Source organism: Candoia aspera, chromosome 5 (genome assembly GCF_035149785.1).
Source record: "Candoia aspera isolate rCanAsp1 chromosome 5, rCanAsp1.hap2, whole genome shotgun sequence".
Classification (NCBI taxonomy): domain Eukaryota; kingdom Metazoa; phylum Chordata; class Lepidosauria; order Squamata; family Boidae; genus Candoia; species Candoia aspera.
The window spans coordinates 101,870,183-101,887,512 of record NC_086157.1 but is presented as its reverse complement, the minus strand read 5'-3'; the positions used below and the strand labels follow the sequence as shown (position 1 = coordinate 101,887,512).

At 38.6% G+C, this 17,330-nt stretch overlaps 1 protein-coding gene across 2 annotated transcripts in view; it reads left to right on the top strand.

Moving 5' to 3' along the window:
* The window catches only part of ARHGAP42 (Rho GTPase activating protein 42), a 136,673-nt gene that overhangs the window by 52,513 nt on the left and 66,830 nt on the right, over positions 1-17,330 (top strand). For both annotated transcript variants that reach the window (XM_063305865.1, XM_063305864.1), the window contains exon 4: positions 15,238-15,309. In XM_063305865.1, coding sequence (XP_063161935.1) covers positions 15,238-15,309 — 72 coding nt within the window. The remainder of the gene's footprint in view (positions 1-15,237; positions 15,310-17,330) is intronic.

Here is a 17,330-nt window from a genome sequence, read left to right as displayed (position 1 = left end):
AGGGAGGAGAATAGTCATACTTGGGGCTGGCTAGTGCCTTGAAGTGCCCCTCCTATACAATGACGGAATGAGACCATAGCCATCAGGATTTTAATACATTTGGTAGCTCTGTGAAATAATTTTATAGTGTGTTTTATATTGAAATTTTATTATATATTTATTGTTTTATATTGTAAACCTCCCAGAGTTCCTCTGCTCAGAGGAGATGCGCGGTGACAAATCTGATAAACAAACAAATAAATAAATAAATCTTAACAGGACAAGGATTGATCTGTGCCAAATTTTTTTCTCCAGGGAAGATAGTTTATAAATGTTATCATTAAAATACTGTACTAAGGAAGCACACGTTAAGATCGATGCAGTGATTTTATTACACTTTAGTAGCAAGAGAAGACATCTGGAAACATAGGACTGACTTGGTTTAAAAAGAAATGTTTTCATATTGAAAAGCATTGTGCAGAAGGTCTCCAACCTACTGCCTGAGGACTAACATTTTCCATTTTTCTATTTGCTTCTGTACTTTGAAACAGAGTTTTATAACTGGGTTTCAATGTCAATATTTAATACTTCATACTTAAGCTAGTTCAATTTACACAGTTAGATGAGTTTCCTCCTGAGCAAGATAAGGATAGTGCTTAGAAAAAGAAGCCATGTGCCTAGAGGCCTTGAGTTTCCATTTAGGAAAACAGTTGTTGACATTTGGGGTAGGAAACATTTCTTGAAATAGCTAAGAATGACCTGTTTTTGTCTGATGGTTGGAAAGACCAAGAAGCTTCTGTATTTATTTTTTAATTTATTTTCAGGATGCTGTGAGGCTAAATTCTAAATGTCATAATTTTATGAAATGCCTTTTTGCTCCAGCGTGGCTGTAGAATGATCTAAGAATTTATCTTTTCTTTGCTAGTGGGGGAGCAGCTGCCTTCATCACGGATCCTTGGGTCCAAAATGACAGTATGAGTTCCTCAGTTCAACAAGGTCTTCTGTAGGATGTTTGGAGGAGGAGGTGTTATTTAGACAATATTGAGCTTCTGGAGGAAAAGTCAAGCAATATCTAGGATGGACATATACAGACAGACATGATTATTCTCCTTAAAGTTTGTTGGGGGGGGGGTGCATGCTAAAAGCCAGTATAAAGCTTTGCCTGTTGCATGCCTCTTTTTTTATAGTAAATTTTATTAGGTTTCAAGAGAAGAATAAAAACTACAGAAAAACAAAGGACTTCAAAGAAAGAAAACAAATTTAAAAAGTATGGAAACACAAGAGAAAAAAAATTCAAATTTACAAAAAGATGTGGCTTCCAACTTTTAACAGCAAGGATATACAAAAATTTCCATAACCGATCTCTTACTCTATATTAAACCAAAACACCACATTATTTCTATAAGTCATTCCACTTTAGCACATAATAAAAATCCTCCCCCTTATATTAAAATAAAGAAAAAAAAAGTTCGTATAAACCTCCTAAACATCTTTCTCCCCTCCAAAAGATAAAACATATTTAATTATTCCCTTCCTACCACTATTCTATACAATTCTGTCTACTATAATAAGAATCAAATTAAAAAGCACATAAGTGGTTTGCTATTATACTTAATAGTACAATTTTAATAATCCCAATCTTAATAAACCCCCAAAACAAAGACAATTCAAAACAGTAAGTCCATATCTTTAAAAGGGAATAACATCAATCAAATCCTTAAAGCAAACCAGATAAACATTCTTTAACCTAATACAACAGTTTTAATAATTTTTGTTTTAATAAACCCCCAAAACAAAGCCAATTCAAAACAGTAAATCCAAATCTTTAAAGGCAAATAGCATCAATCAAATCCTTAAAGCAAACCAGATGAACATTATTCAACCCTTCTCCCACTTCAAAATAAACCAAAGCATTCACATATCCCCACAATGTGCACAGAGCTTTCCTCTTGAAAGAATCAAACAGCTCAACTGCTCCCCTCAAAGACTCCAGGTTCTTTTCACGGCATTCCACCGGGAGATCGATTTTACTTGCAGATCACTCTCTCCCTTAGATTTCTCCAACTCCATTATCCAGTCTTCATCCAGCATCTCAATATAAATCCCAGTCTCACTCTTAAAAGAAACCTTTCTATCGCTCTTAAATTCCTCGTTTTCATCCACCACATCCCCAACCTGAGGGCACATTTTAGATCTCATATTTTCCACAATGTCTTGAATATCTTGCATAAAAGCTTTGTAAAAGTCAGAAGAAATCTATTTAAAATCTTGGTGGAAGAAAGAAAGAATCTGTTTAAAATCCTCCCATGTCTCATGCAGTAGATTATGGCACCTCCTAGGAGCTTAACCAGTGAAAGTTGAAGATATGAAAATGTTCCAAAGTGTGTTTACATAAAGTAAGAGTGAGATATGCAGACAGTTCTCAAGGGAAAGTGAAAACAGAAAGCTGAAGGTTCAAATCAGCCAATTCATGTAGGAAAATGCTAATATCTTGAAATTTAATACAAAAAGGAAGGCAATTGTTTACTCTCAATCTTTGGAATTTCCTTTGGAAGGAAAATGAAATCCAAAACTTAAAAGATTTTTTTTTTTTAAGTAAACCCAAAAATAATGTTAAGCACCAAGAGAACCAGCTTCTCCTCACCGTAGAAAGCCTCTCTTTGGGTACATATACTTTTTTTAAAAAATACAAATCAGTGATTTAGAAATGGGGTGGCCAGTCTTAGTGTCCCTTTAAGGCTACAGTGCAGCTTGGAAGGTGATGAAGTCCCCACCTCCCAACTGGCTCTTACCAGTCGAATGCAAAACGCTGTTTGCAATCTTCTGGCTGCAAGCAGCCGTCCGGAGGACAGATGGGATGATTCCAGGTATTCTCCTTGATCTGGAGAACATTTCTGAGCTTCAGGGAAACCTGCCTGAGCCTGAAAAAAGTTACTGCATTGTCAGCTCCGCCCGCTGAAGCAGCGGGCACAGCTGTTCAGTCCGCCATTCCCACCGGAAGCCTTGCATGCCTTCTTTTAATGAGCATATCACGAATGCTTTCTGAAGATTAAAAGAAAAGAAAAGGAAGATATTCTGCAGGAACAATAGATGAGTCTTGTAGTTTATGTTTTAGATAGAATAGCTTTTGTATCTGTCTGAGAGAGCACTCTGATGTATGCCTAAGTAATGTTCTGTCATAGTCATTCACAATCAGAAGTAACTAACAGCTCACAGTCTCTTGATACTCCCTTTTTACTAACTAATGAAAAATGGCTTTAAGCACAAGCCTGCTTGCCAAGAGTTTTTGTCTAGAGTATTGCAGTGTGGAATAAGAGAAAACCATGTGTCTTATGATAGAAGGAAAACTGAATGAAACCCCTTTCTAACTTGCAAAAGATTAATATTGCTGTAAGAGCCCAACTTCATTTTTCTTCACCATCTGTAGGGTTTCCTTTTGCTTTCTTTGAGGAGATTAATAGCAAGGTGTTTCAGGATGCTTAAAATTATTCCTATTACTTCCCCCCCATCCCGATGTTGTCCTATTTGAAGATCCTGTTTTCCCTTATTGATTTTTTTTTTCTGGTAGAGGTTTTAATAGGCTTTAAAAAAATTATCTAAGAGAAATGCTTTTCTGTATCTTGAAGTCCTTCCTTTTGCTCATCAGCCTTTCATGTTTTTGAAGGAAAAGGAGAATCAGTAGGATGGGGAATGGACAAAGTATGTGAAGAAGTGGGAATCTCTGCCAAGAGACTGGTCCTCTTGTTATATAGAGATACCCATTATTCTTGACCATTGGTCATGCTGGTTGGAACTCATAGAGTGCAGTGATATTTGGAGCACCCAAGGATTTATGCCTCAAGTCATAGATCCCCTCTACTGTCTAATATCCCTAATCTCAAAATTGGAGAATTTAAGGTATGTTGCCTTAAATTAACCTAACCTTCCCAGAATTCCCAGCATCATGGTTATTAGTTGAGCCAAGATGACAAGAAGTTCTAAGAGGAGTGCCTCCAGCATAACTGAAGTCTATGCTAATATGACTGCCCTAGATAATTAGAAAACACTACTGTTTTGTGAGAATGGGGAAGTAAAAGGGTGGATTTCAAAGCACTCTCTCCCAAATCAATGTCCTAGAATTATTTGTCTGTTTTTTGAGGTACTAGATTGCAGGTTAGTTGGAGATAATCATAGCTGTTGCAAAAGACCAAAAATATATTCATTTAACAGGAAAGTACAGTAAATAAAAAGAGTTTAAAAATGAAATATCCTGAATAGGAGCTTTTGTTATTTAATGTAACAGTTACATGCAATAAGAAAACCATTATGTATTTCTGACTTTAGACAAAAAGTAAGAATACAGATGACTTATACTTCTACATGAATAATTATGCATAAATAATATTGTTAAAATATCAATAACAGCAGTTATATTATCTTGCTAACAAAGAAATACTAAAACATTGATAGGTAGTGTTTATTCTTTTTTGGGGGGTGTCCTTTTAACCATTTGGGGGGGGATGTGTGGGAAAGAGTAGGACTAGAAGAAATGACCATTAAATATAAAATTGGGTCTGCATGAATAAATTGTCCTTATCTATCAAATTTTTATTCTCCCCAACTATGCTACACAAAATTGGGGTAACTAACTTAAAAGAAGACTGCCCACAATAACAATAAAAGGAGGATGAAAAGGAGAATTAAAGGCAGCAAAATGTCCAGTAAAACAAACAAAACAAGAACAGTTGAAGCCCAAAAGCAGCAGGATCAAAGCCTTGATTTTTTTTTTCTTAAAAAAATAGATGTGCCAGTAGAAGAAAAACAGAAGGCACTCAGCGAAGCTTGCTGTGTATTTATTCCATTATGAGTTGTCACAGTTTGGAAGAAGATTTTCTAATGACCTGCTGGGTTTGCTCCATGGCTATTTCAGATTTAACACACTGTCTTTAATAGCGCCACCTCTACACACACATTCCAGTCGAACAAACACAACCTGTGTATGGAAACTGCTGCGTGGCACAGAAGTATACAGTGTTCTGGCACTGCTCGCCTTTAAGCTTTCTCTAAAAACCTGGCTTTTCCCACAGGTTTTAGATTGGGATGGATGGACAGACCCTATCAGTTGCTAGCAGTATGGACATATGATTCTGTCCCTGAGCTATTACTGTTTGATGAGAGTTCTTGTTTGTGCAATACTATTGCTTTTAATTCTGTGACGTCTCCCAGGGTTGTTTGGAGTGGGACAACCTATAAATTTAATAAATAAATAAATAAATAAAACAATGGGGGAGGGAAGTTATAAGATGCTGTAGTAGGTGTGTGATTGCAGCCATAGTGCCCTTGTGGTGGCCTCAGGCCATAATGAAATTTAATTCGATTTACCATAATGCCATGGCCTTTGCTGCGTCTCTGTCACAGCCTGGAGGGAAAAGTGCATTTGAAGATACAGAGTGGCATTTTCTCCCCATAAGGCTGTCGCTATCAACTCAAGGGTTTGCATGTGGTGGAAGGCAGCTCCGAAATGGAACAGCTGTGTAGCGTTACGGCATCATGGATTTCTTGAGACCTTCTGCTCATTAGAGTAAAAAAAAAAAACAGCTATGCAAAGAAATTGTTTTTGGGGGTATAAGTTGATAATAAAATATAGTGAGATGGTGGGGTTAACAAAATATGCCTTTGATTAGGAAACCTCATTCATTTTACAAATATCAGCAACTGGTCCAAAGAATGAAGGCTTTCAAGATCAGCATTTGACCAGTTAAGAATTTGTCTAACCTGGCAAAATAATGGCCACATATTAGAGCATTTTTTATTTAATTAGCTACAAAAGCGGCAATTTTAATTACAAAATTAACTGTTTTTTTGCAATACTGTAGACTAGCCTTTGCCACTTGGCACCCTCTAGCTGCGTTGGATTGCAAGTGCAGTAATTCCCAGTCAGCACAGCCTTCCAGAAACTTCATGGAACACTGTGCCAGATTTCATGGAAGCCTTTAGTTTGTTTAAGCAAGCACCTACAAGCAATCATCACAGTGACACAAAGCACAACTGCCTAAGTGTTGAGAGAAAAGTAGCATGTTGAATGCATTTATTTACTGCAGATATAGTGGACTTGTTGATAGGGTCTTGGATCTTATGCAGTTGTGCTATCTGCCATTATGATGATCACTCACATGCCTTTGTTTTTAGGGCTCTGTGATATTTTTCCAAAGGGCTTGCATCTAACAGCCCAAGGTCGTTAGAAGAAGCTAGTCAAATAGGTCTTAAATGGAAAAGGCATATTGGACAGAAACAGAAGACAAGGCAGAAGCTTTTTGGAGATAATTTCAGAGTTATGATGGCTTGCTTTTTAACAATAACTAATAAAAACTGCTTTTGTTTTTAACCCAAGAGGTTGAAATCCAGAACACAGCTGTCATTGACCCAGTAGGAACAAGACTGAGTTTTGTGTAAAGTACCATTTGGAAGTTGTTGAGTTATTTTCCTCTCTTCTCTATCTGCTTGTGCAAGAATTTACTAATTTATTTTGGAGTCACAGTGGAGAGTCTGCCAGATATGCTTGCATCATACTCTTAAGTATTTGGCTGTTCTTTTTCTCAGAATAAATTACTTTAAAACAGTGCCTGTTTAAGGACTTCTTACCTTTAAATCCTCAATTTAACAGTGACATGAAATATTCCATTCCAAGCTGAACTGTTAGCTGTGATTCATGTGGAATACTAATGGAACCAACACTGAACAGGTCAGTCTTTTGTTCTCTATATGTTTTGAGTCCTCAACCCCTCAAATTTGCAGTTAGTATAGTTATTTGCTAAGTTTGCTGGGGATTCTAGAAGTTATTGTAAAAATATATCTGAAGGTTTGGGGAGATTGTGAGAAGTTACTAGGATTAGCTACAAATAAAATGCTATACATTGGTGGTAGTATCTCATTCCAATCCAGCCACCATACATATATCTGGAAGAAAATTGGCAATAGTTACCCAGCCATGCAGATTAGGCTAATCCCAAGAGAACTGTTTGATCAAAGTAGGAAAATGCTTTGCCTTTTGTTCCTCCTGTATCACGTTATAAAAAGAAATTGAAACAGAATGTAACAAATCTAAGTATGAGGCTTGTAAGTGCTTTGAAATCAGTCTTCAGAAGGTGATTTGGGACATACAGGAATGTGAAGGTAGCACTGTCTGCAATACCTTAAAGCAGCTGCATCCCTTTTTGGGATGAGACAATAGCCACAGAAGGAAGCTAGGCAATCAGAGTGCAAAAGTATAATAGATAATAAATCCAAGCCCTGATATATACTAGGAACTGCACAACCCTAATGAATATGAAAAAGTTGGTCATACGAAGCTATTGTATGGAACCATGGATTCATCAAATTGAGTATATCCTGCTTCCTCGTATGTCTTCCAATTCGAGTTCTGGAGATTTGAACAACTCCTGTTGTTCAACTTTTCTCCCTGCTACCTCATAGAAAAAGACTACTTTCAAATAGTCTTTTTGAAGGACTATTTGATAGGAAATTTGAAATACTTCATGATACTTCTGTTCCTTGTTGCCCATAGAAACAAACTTCTGGGCTATTGCTACCCATCACTCTTTCTCTTCAGCTTACTTTGGGGCAAGGCAAGGAAGCAGCATAGATGGCAGAGTCTATCAACTCTAATGCATTGGTGATAAAATGAAGTGTTTCTATCAGGGCAGTGACTCATTGACCCTCAAAAAAGCGGCTTTGGCAGAAGATGTATTTGTGAATTGTGACATCCTATCCTGCATTTTCAGACCATTCCTGAACAACACATGTTAAGAAGAACTCTGACACTGGAGCAGGTTCAAAAACGGCCAGGAATGATGATCAGGAAATTAGAAAATAAATCCTATGATGACAGATTGAACATACTGGGAATGTTTAGCCTTCAGAAAAGATGATTTTGGAGATATAGTGCATTCTTCAGACACTTGAAAGACGTCACATAGAAGAATGTGTTTATTGTCATCAGAGAAGGCAGGACTAGGTATAATGGAAAAGTTACAAGAAGGCAGATCTTATTTGAGTATTAAGAAAATATTTCTAAGAATAAGAGCAGTTTCACAGTTGAATGTTTATCCGGAGAGGCGGTGCATCCCTCAGTGGAAGTGTTCAGAGAGGCTGAATAGCTATCAAGGGTGCTTGAATTTGGATTTTTTTTAGTGATCAGGAGATTGACTTGATGAACTAAATGGTTCCTTCTACTCTATGATTGGGTAAGCAGCTTGAAATACACTACAAAAGTTTTGCTTGCCTGGATTTTGTTACTAAACATCTGTACAGGGCCATCTCTTTCTTGAACCTCTCTGTATACCCGCAGCTTTCTTAAAAGAATAGAAATAATTAGTCCAGATTTGAAAAAAAGAGAGATGCGATAACATTGCGTCATTTTTATTTTTTTTTTAAAAAGTGTTGATATTGCCTTTGTTTTAACCTTGTCATTTAGGATACTTTTGGTCTATATCTTTAGCTGTGTAGATTAAAATCCTAATATAATCCTAATCCCATTTGTTTCTGACTACTAGGACACCATGATTATTCATGCTCATTACAAAAGAAAGCACAAGAGAACCCACCTGATAGAAATCTTTGATTTTAGTCCAAAGTGTGCTTTAAGTTATTTATTCCTAACACAGAAGCCCTGGTAGCCTTACTACCAGATATTCTATTTTAGGGTATGATATACCATAGAAAATCTATACTTTGCTTGATAAGCAGCACAACCCAGTACAGAGGGAAACCCCAAATCTCTCACTAAAGCAGCTGAACAGAGCATCCTTTGGACATTAAAAACTGTCTCTTTTTTTCATGGTACACCAAAGAGCTTTGTCCTCATTGTCTTGAAGCACACGCTTTGTGGGAGTGGGAGAGATAATACTGCTCAGCTGAGTTCAGCCAAAGTGCAACCTGATTGTACTGTAGGATTCCAAATAACAGAGCCACTTGTTCTTTCTTGTTCAAAAAGATAATTCATTTCTCATTTTCATGTTCTTTTGACCACAAATCCCTGCTGAATTGAGAAGTGACTGATGATCTTTGGGACTTTAAGCTGTACTTTGAAACATACAAAAGTTCTTCATGTAATTTATCTTAACACAATCCTTACAACAACCCTGGATGGTTGATCCTAATGGAAGATGAGATGAAGATTTGCCTAAGGCTGTAATCTGATGCAGATAATACCCACTAGTATAGCAATGTATATTTCCCATCTTGGGATGGACCTTAATTGTAAACTTCAAGGTTGAAACATCTGGTTTAATTATTAGACTTTGTTTTTCCTTTTCTATTTCATTTTTTTCTAAAAGCTTGCTTGATGAAGATTTAGAAGGAGTCTAAAGCTTCAGTGCTCCTTAAGGTTGTTTCTGTTAGTCCCAGTAAATTCCTGTTACTCAGCTCTGGACTTTATAAGCTTTTTTATTATGACTGTGAAGCCTTAGTACACTCTCTCATCTGCTTTGGGAAGAGAAGGAAGCTCCAAGCTAAAAACTACCTTTCACTTTCCATTCATACGGAAAAGTTACATTCTTGAGTTCTGAATCTCGATTTATTTTTATGACTTGTATGGGCTAAATCTATATACTGATTTTACTGAATCCAGAATTGCACAGTAGTCTCAAGTTCAAGGCTCCTGGGCATGGTACCATTACAAACAACTGTGCTGATCTGGCTGGATGCCTGGACATGTTCATTCATGAAATCTTGTTGAAACTACCGCTTCCAATTATATTCTTTCAGTACAACAGACACGCTTGCATGCTTTCTGCTCTTGTTTCATAACCCACCAAACAGTTATTTCGTGGGTCAGTGGTACTCTGTGTAGGGACCATAAATATGAAATCACTGTTCTACTGACATTTTTAAAGGAGGAAATTCATATTACACAAGATTGCAGCACAATAGGATCACTGGGAGCAGGGGGCTCGTTTTCTTTGCTTGTGGAACATAGACAACAGAATTGTAGCATAAGGAGGAGCCAATAAGTCCAAACCCCTGATTCAAACAAGAATCCACATGAAAGCACCCCTTGTAATGGTATTGTCCTGATCAGACTATGAGGCGGCCAGGCAGATTTAATATCAAAAATACTCTTTATTAAATAACTATTTACAATAAATAAGTACTTAGAATCAAGAAGTAACTGGTTTCGATCAAGACCAACTGGGCAACAACAAGGAAACTGGCAAGGTTGCAGGAGGAGATGGTGGAAAGGCAGCAGAGCAGGATTCTCTGACGGAGGCTGGAAGGCTGAGAGAAGCTAGAGCACGTGGCATTACTGGAACTGGAATCGAATAGCTACGAACAGGAACACCACTCGAACTAGGCTGGCACCAGAACGCTGGGCAAGGCTGGGCAGAGCCCTCTATATAAGTCTTGGTTCTATCGACCGGACTGGACTGGGCTCGATGACTCGTGCTGGACTGGAGACTTGGAACAAGGATGAGAACTTGAAGCAAGACTAGACTCGCCTGGAGGCACTGGGCTAGGCTGAATAATCTGGACTAGGAACTTGGAGCAAGGCTGAGAACTTGGAGCAAGACTGAACTCGGCTGGAGGCACTGGGCTGGGCTGGATACTCTGGACTACAGACTCGAAGCAAGGCTGAGGACTCGGAGCAAGACTGGACTCAGCTGAAGATTCCTGACAAGGCTGGAAGCTAGGCACGAGACAAGACTGGACTGGAAGCTCTGGACCAGGCAAGGGACCCGAGACATGGCAGGATTGGACCACGGGTTCTAGACAAGGTTGCAGACCTGGTTCACAACAGGATAGGTGTGAAACTCCAGAACAGTGTCGTGCACCTGAGGCACGGTTAGGCTGGGCTGGAGATCAAAGGCACAACGAAGCTGCACTGGAGACTTTGGAGTAGACTGGGAGCTAGAAACGTAAGGCTGGACCAAAGACTCAGGGCAAGGCTGTGGACTTGAAGCACAAGACTGGACTGGAGACTCCGGACGCGGCTGGAACCTCTAAGCGGCACTGGAAGTGCACCTGAAATGCACACAAGGTGAACGTGGAGGACCGAGGCTGGACGCTAGACTGAGATTGCTGTGTCCATTGAGGAGAAGATTCTCAGCAGCAACAGAAGCAGGATTCAAGTCCTCTTTGGTGGAAAACACTGGCGCTGATTCCTCTCCAGTAACAGACACTGTTTCCGACGCAGGTAAGGACTCCCTTGCGGGAGCTGTGGGCTTGAAGGATCAGGTGTCTCCGGCAGCTTGCTCTTTGCGTGTCTGCCTTTTATGCCAATCCTTCACACGCCTATTCCCTTCTGCAGCCAATCGGGCTGCCTTCTCCTTCACTCACTTTTCTGCCCATCATTGGCGTGTGCTGATTGGAGGATTCAAGTCCTCCTCTGAAGACTGGCCAATCAGCGTCTGTGACTCTTCCTGCGCTGCTGACTCATCTCTGGGTTTCACTTTCCCGCTTTCAGCCTGGTGTGTTTCTATTTCCTCCTCTGACTCAGAAAGAATTTCGTTTTCTGAGTCAGAGGCTGGCTGGAATCTCACAGGTATGTTGGAAAGACCTTGGGAGACTGGACAAAAAGACCTTGCCAAGGGAACAGTCAGATAAGAGACAGCATAGCCTGCAGCTGGATAGTGGGCAGGGCAAGAGGCTCAGAAGAGATCCTCCCTGGTTTCTCTTTACAGCTATAAAGGTGATGGTGGGAGAATTGTATTTGCAGACTTGCAAGGTTCTGTTAGTGTAGATTTACAATAAAGTAGAATTAGTTTATCTGGTCATGTTTCCTGTCTGATTTACCTGGTAAGGCTGACACCCCTGGTAGATGGCTATCCTCTATTTGAACACTTTCAAAAGATAGGGGTCCCATACCCCTTGGGGTAATTGCTTCCAATTAAGATTAATTTATTTATCTGTGCACCTGACTTGTTCTTTCTGACTGCAAATGGAGCAGGATAGTGTAGATCTCCCTTCAGTTCAGCTCCGTGATCCTTTTTCTTTCACTTCCCATATAAGGAGTGAAAGGAAGGACAGTTTGGGGGCAAAGTGATCCAGTTTTTAAGAACATAAAAGCACTGCTCTGATGGATCAAACCTGGTTCAAAACACGTTTTCAAAGTGTCCTGGCAGTTCTCCTTCTGACCTATGAGGGTCATCTAGATGGACCACTGCTTGCATTTTTTTTCCCATTATGCATCTGTCAAGAAAATGGTTAGAGACTGATTTTAAGAGGAAAAAAAAAATAAAAATGATCAAAGGTGGCATCTTAATCGTAAGTCATTCAGATCTAATGGTCCCATATCTTCTATCTTCTTAAAGCTTCTTAAAGCTATATTTCTATCTTCTTAAAGCTGTATTTCCCAAGCAAAGAATAAACTGATAGATGAAATGGATCAAATACAATTTCATACTCATTTTTTAAAAATATTACTACCCTTGAAACTTCAGCCATTCTCCAACCTGTTGTCTTCCATCTGCATTGAGCTATTATTATTGTGCCCCCCAAGCCATTATAACAGGGATGATGGGAATTGCACCAATACATTTGGAAGGCACTGGGTCGAAGAAGGATTGGCATTTCCATGTGGAAACTATCTAGTCCCTCAAAAGCATTTTTAAAGACAGGTACTTAAATGTCTTGACTCCTGTTGGCCTCAAAATCTCATGAACAAACAGGGACTATCATGAGCCAATCAGTTAATCCTTCCACTTACTAGTGAGACAATGTAAAAATCATAACTTAGTTGATGACCCTCCCTCTGAGCTACAATAACTCCTGAAATGAGAAAAGTCCCCTCGTCCCTTCCCAACCCTGGGAAAAATAAATTGCTCTAACCCTTCCCACCACACCCCTTCTGGAGTTTTCAGCATATACTGTGTATGTTTGTTTTGCAGAAACATTGAACTCTTGATAGGAGGGAAGACCTGCCTGGCTATCAAGACATTATTCTTCCTGTGCATAAATTCCCAATGAAAGCTATAAGGGTAGCATGATGGGGTAGTTTTACAGCCAAGCTGTTTTCCTAACAGCACATAGATCGTAGTGTACAGCCTCTGTGAGGGTGTGGGGAGGGGGAAAGTTACTGCTCCCTTAAACTAGAGGTTGGGAAGTGAGATTAAACACAAGTCCCATGTCTGCTGCTGATCTAAATAGAGAGAATAAAACCTGGACGTTTTTATAGGAATTCTAAAACTGACTAGGAAGATTAAGATCAGCTTCACATCAGATTTGCCGATAAGGTTACCAGGAAAATCTATTAGGAAACTCCAAGTTCAGGTGAGAGAGGCATAGAAAGAGAAGAGTTTCCGCAAATGGGAGATCCCCCAAATCATATGGTGCTGTGCCACTGCCAAGCAAGAAGCAAACTGGCTCAGCTTCTCAAGAAGGATACAGCCATAAGGCAGCTTCTGCGCAAGAGCTGCATGTGAAGGGCTTCTCCGATAAAGCACTTGCCTGTACAATTTCATAGCACAGTTCTGCTTCTATGAATTTCTGTATCAATAATAAAAGAGAAAATCCATACCATGCCTATGTTTACTCAAGACTGTTTGCATTTTTAAAAACTCTTTTAAAAATGCCATTAAATTTGATTTTTCACTGGCTGGAGGCCTCACAAGGAAGACAGTTGTGATTACAGTTTTCTTTTGTTTAAATGTTTGATATATCCATGCTGAAGAGCTTTGGTTTGTGTAGCTTGTGGCAATGCTTAAACCTACAAAACAGCATTGAATGGCAACATAAGGAACTTATTATAGGCATTTCTTTACAATTCTTGAGGGCACGGTTTTGGGTGACCATGAAAGTTGTGTGTGTGTGTTTCTTTTTCTCTCTGCAGCTGGAAAATAATGCCTTTATATCAAGTATGGCAGATAATGCCTAAGCAAATCCTTAACTCCTATTGCAAAGAAGACACAATGAATTGTGTCCCATCATTCAAATTGATTTCTATTTCCATACCTATAAACTTCATATATTGCATTTGATTTTAAGAGCATTACTTTAATCTTAGAATTTTTTTCTCCAGACCATTAGGACATCTTAAGGCAACCATTATCAAAATATCCTCAATGTTTATGGCCTGTGTTGATTTGGCTTGTTAAGTTCTTGTCTTCCAAATATGAGTGATATTTATGATGAGTACATGATTATATAAAACTTTGCTTCAGACAATTTTCTTGCCCTAGTATCCTGCAGTTAGCACTGAAAGTCATCAGTGTTCAAACACTAAAGCTTAATTACTCTGAAATAACTGCGGCTCAGGGAGTTTAGTTTTACAGTGTTTTTCTCTTCAAATATTCATAAGCAGTCTCTTTTGTAAAAAAAAATGCTCAACTGTACAAATATAGAACTTGGGGACAGATGGGATGACTAAGTTTCCATTCAAAAGGGTTACTAGTAATAAATATAGTGGAAGCAGTCATAATATTTTAAAAGCAAATACTTATTTAATCTTGCCACTGAATGTATTTTAAGAAGTCCGTGATGCATGTTCTCTATGCAAGGAATCCATTGCTTTGGAAGTTAAAGTGGTCATATGGGATTGCAGCAGAGTAAAAATGGAATGAATGAATGAATGAATGAATGGGGATAAGTCCTTATAGGTATGGTGCCCTTGTAGATATGATGCATAGATCTCCAGTGGCAGCCTTCGTGACATCACATGCATGATATCATGCAAATTTGTGTAATTTGTGTCAATGTCATGATACAAATGTTGTACAGTATGTAATTCATGTCATTTGCAGAATGACTTCACGGTGCATGTACTATAAACTTCATTTGCTCACTCCGACACCCCTGTTAATGCCTTCAATGTGAAAATATATCCATACCCATTGTCTTTGCAAGACTAACTTGAAAATGTTGATATAACTTCATCCAACATTTTTAAAATCATTTGAATTGAATAACTAACATTGTATTCAGGCAACTTTATGTGCCACGTGGAAGGGAAGCAACTGTAATCCACTTTTGAGATTGTCATTATAAGGAAAAGGTGGGGTGGAAAAGATAAGCAGACTTCACCTTAGTTGGGCTGTAATTAAATCTGAACTTCTATGTGTCCCTTAGTAAACTAAGTTGAGGATTGAGATTTATATAAAATGCTTGTTAGCTAGATTGTGACCTCTATACCTAGCAAGTGCTTTGAAAATGTTTCATTTAACAGATTGAGTGGGATTAACTTGACTATTTGACCATTTCTGGAATTAGAGTTTTAAATATAAGAATTACTGAACTACCTCAAAATCCTAAAATTGAAATGATGATTATTTTGGTTTGGTATTTCAGATCCAGAATGCAGATGATGTTTTAATAGCACCTCTTGAGAAATTTCGTAAAGAACAAATAGGTGCAGCAAAGGTGAGTTGGTAATGAACGCTGCTGTTTTTATATTGTTGCATCACTGCACATCTTTTAAATTCATTCTCCAGTCAAAGTTTGCACATTCTCCTGGATTAATTTCTTAGGGCATTCTTGAGGCAGGCACCTCATTGGTTGGTTGGTTGGTTTTTGTGTGCTGTTGTTGTCATGAGTACTGATGGTGAGCAGGAGGGGGCCTCTATCCAGGGGGGAAAATGCATGCGTAGTACTGAGGAGTTAAGCAGCCATTCAAAGAGACACAGATCAGACCTGCCTTGACTTTTGGGGTTTATCTGTCTGGGTTTTTCCCACACTTCTTCAGTTTGTTAGGATTTTCTGTCTAATGTAGCAGTAATAAAACACTAGAGACCTATTCCTTGTCTCAGCGTGGTTCCTGGCTGTTAGGACAGTTGTAATCATTGAAGACTCTTGGTGGTTTATATCATAAAATATAACAATAGCAACAAAATAGAAAACACACACAAAAAATAACAATAGTAATATAAACAGTCAGGCGACATTGATCCCTTTGTTTTGTTGCCTAGTTATTCAGTGATAATGATTGGCAAGTCATAACTCACAAAGTCATGCTTTTTGGGGGTTTCAGTTGTGATAAGAAAAAAATCAGTATTGCATTGTTAAATGTTATCCTTTTATCTGTCATGGGTATTCCATGTGCTAAAAGGATTTATGGGTCTGAGGAGTAGTGTTTCATGCTATATATTCAAGATTATATAAAATGCAGGAAGACATATAAAAGAAGATTGGAAGCATCTACTTTTATTTTAGCTTACACCATTCAGCTAGTCATGTGTACTCTATACTGGCTTCCTATAGCTAGCTGAAATGAGTTAGAGTCACAAACTGTGTGTGTAGGACTAGGATGGAGAGAATGAACAGGGTAGGGGGATTTGGTAACATTGGGGGTCCTATGTAAGCTGTAGGTGGTTTGAGAGAGTTATTAAGTTGATGAGTTAGGGCAGTGTTTCTCAACCTTGGCAACTTTAAGATATGTGGACTTCAACTCCCAGAATTCCCCAGCCAGCAAAAAGACTTCTGGGAAGTCTTAAAGTTGCCATGGTTGAGAAACACTGGGTTAGGGGTAAATAAAGAAAGTAAATAGTTAGAGTGAATGTTAGTTGTGTTTATGATTAACCAGGCTTCTGATCCTATGTATTAATTCTAAGCTACCTGGTGATTTCCTGTCTCGTATTCCAGTTTGCAGAGCCTTCATCTTTTGCTCATGCTGGCTGGAAGTTCATGGGAACTGTAGTTCAAAATATGTGAAGAACAATAGGTTGCCTACTTCTGGAGTATATGATAAGTTTTTGTTAATGTCACTGAATGTCTTGTCCTCCCTAACATTAGTAAATCCAAATATGCATTGGGTAGCCTGGCAATTTAGTTTATCTGAGCCAGAAAGTATGGGGGAAGGGGAAGAATGACCTCTAGCTTTTATATTCCCCAACTGTAGGAAAAAGTAGAGTGAGCTAACTGGGAAAGGATTCCAGGCACGAAGCCACTTTCCTTATTTGGTCAATGTGGTTTGCTGGAACCCAGCTGGTAATGTTGTTGAAATCATGGATTACTGTGTTGTCTGCTTTTAGGGCCCAGCTTTCTCGTGGTTCAGTCTTATCCATTCTGGATAGTATATAGCAATATTTGTTCAAGTGCTCACTGGCCTCTTTATAACAATCTGTGTCACATCAAAGAAGATGGAGGGGCAAACCATGATGTTTTTTAAGACATTAAAGAAGACTTCTTTACTCTTCTCCTCCCCTCTTCCGCCCAGCACTACATTCCATCTGCCTTGCTATTACTTTTGGCATAGAAAGAAACGGATCTGTTTGTTGTTCTGTTGATTTGGCTCTGTATCTATATCATGAATTAACGATACCTCACATTTCTTTAGCGTTTCAGAATCTCCGAGACATTCAGTATACATGATCTTGTTGCAATTCTTGAAACAGCTCTATAAACATATACCATGCATACCTAACACATTACTAGTCTGCAATTGC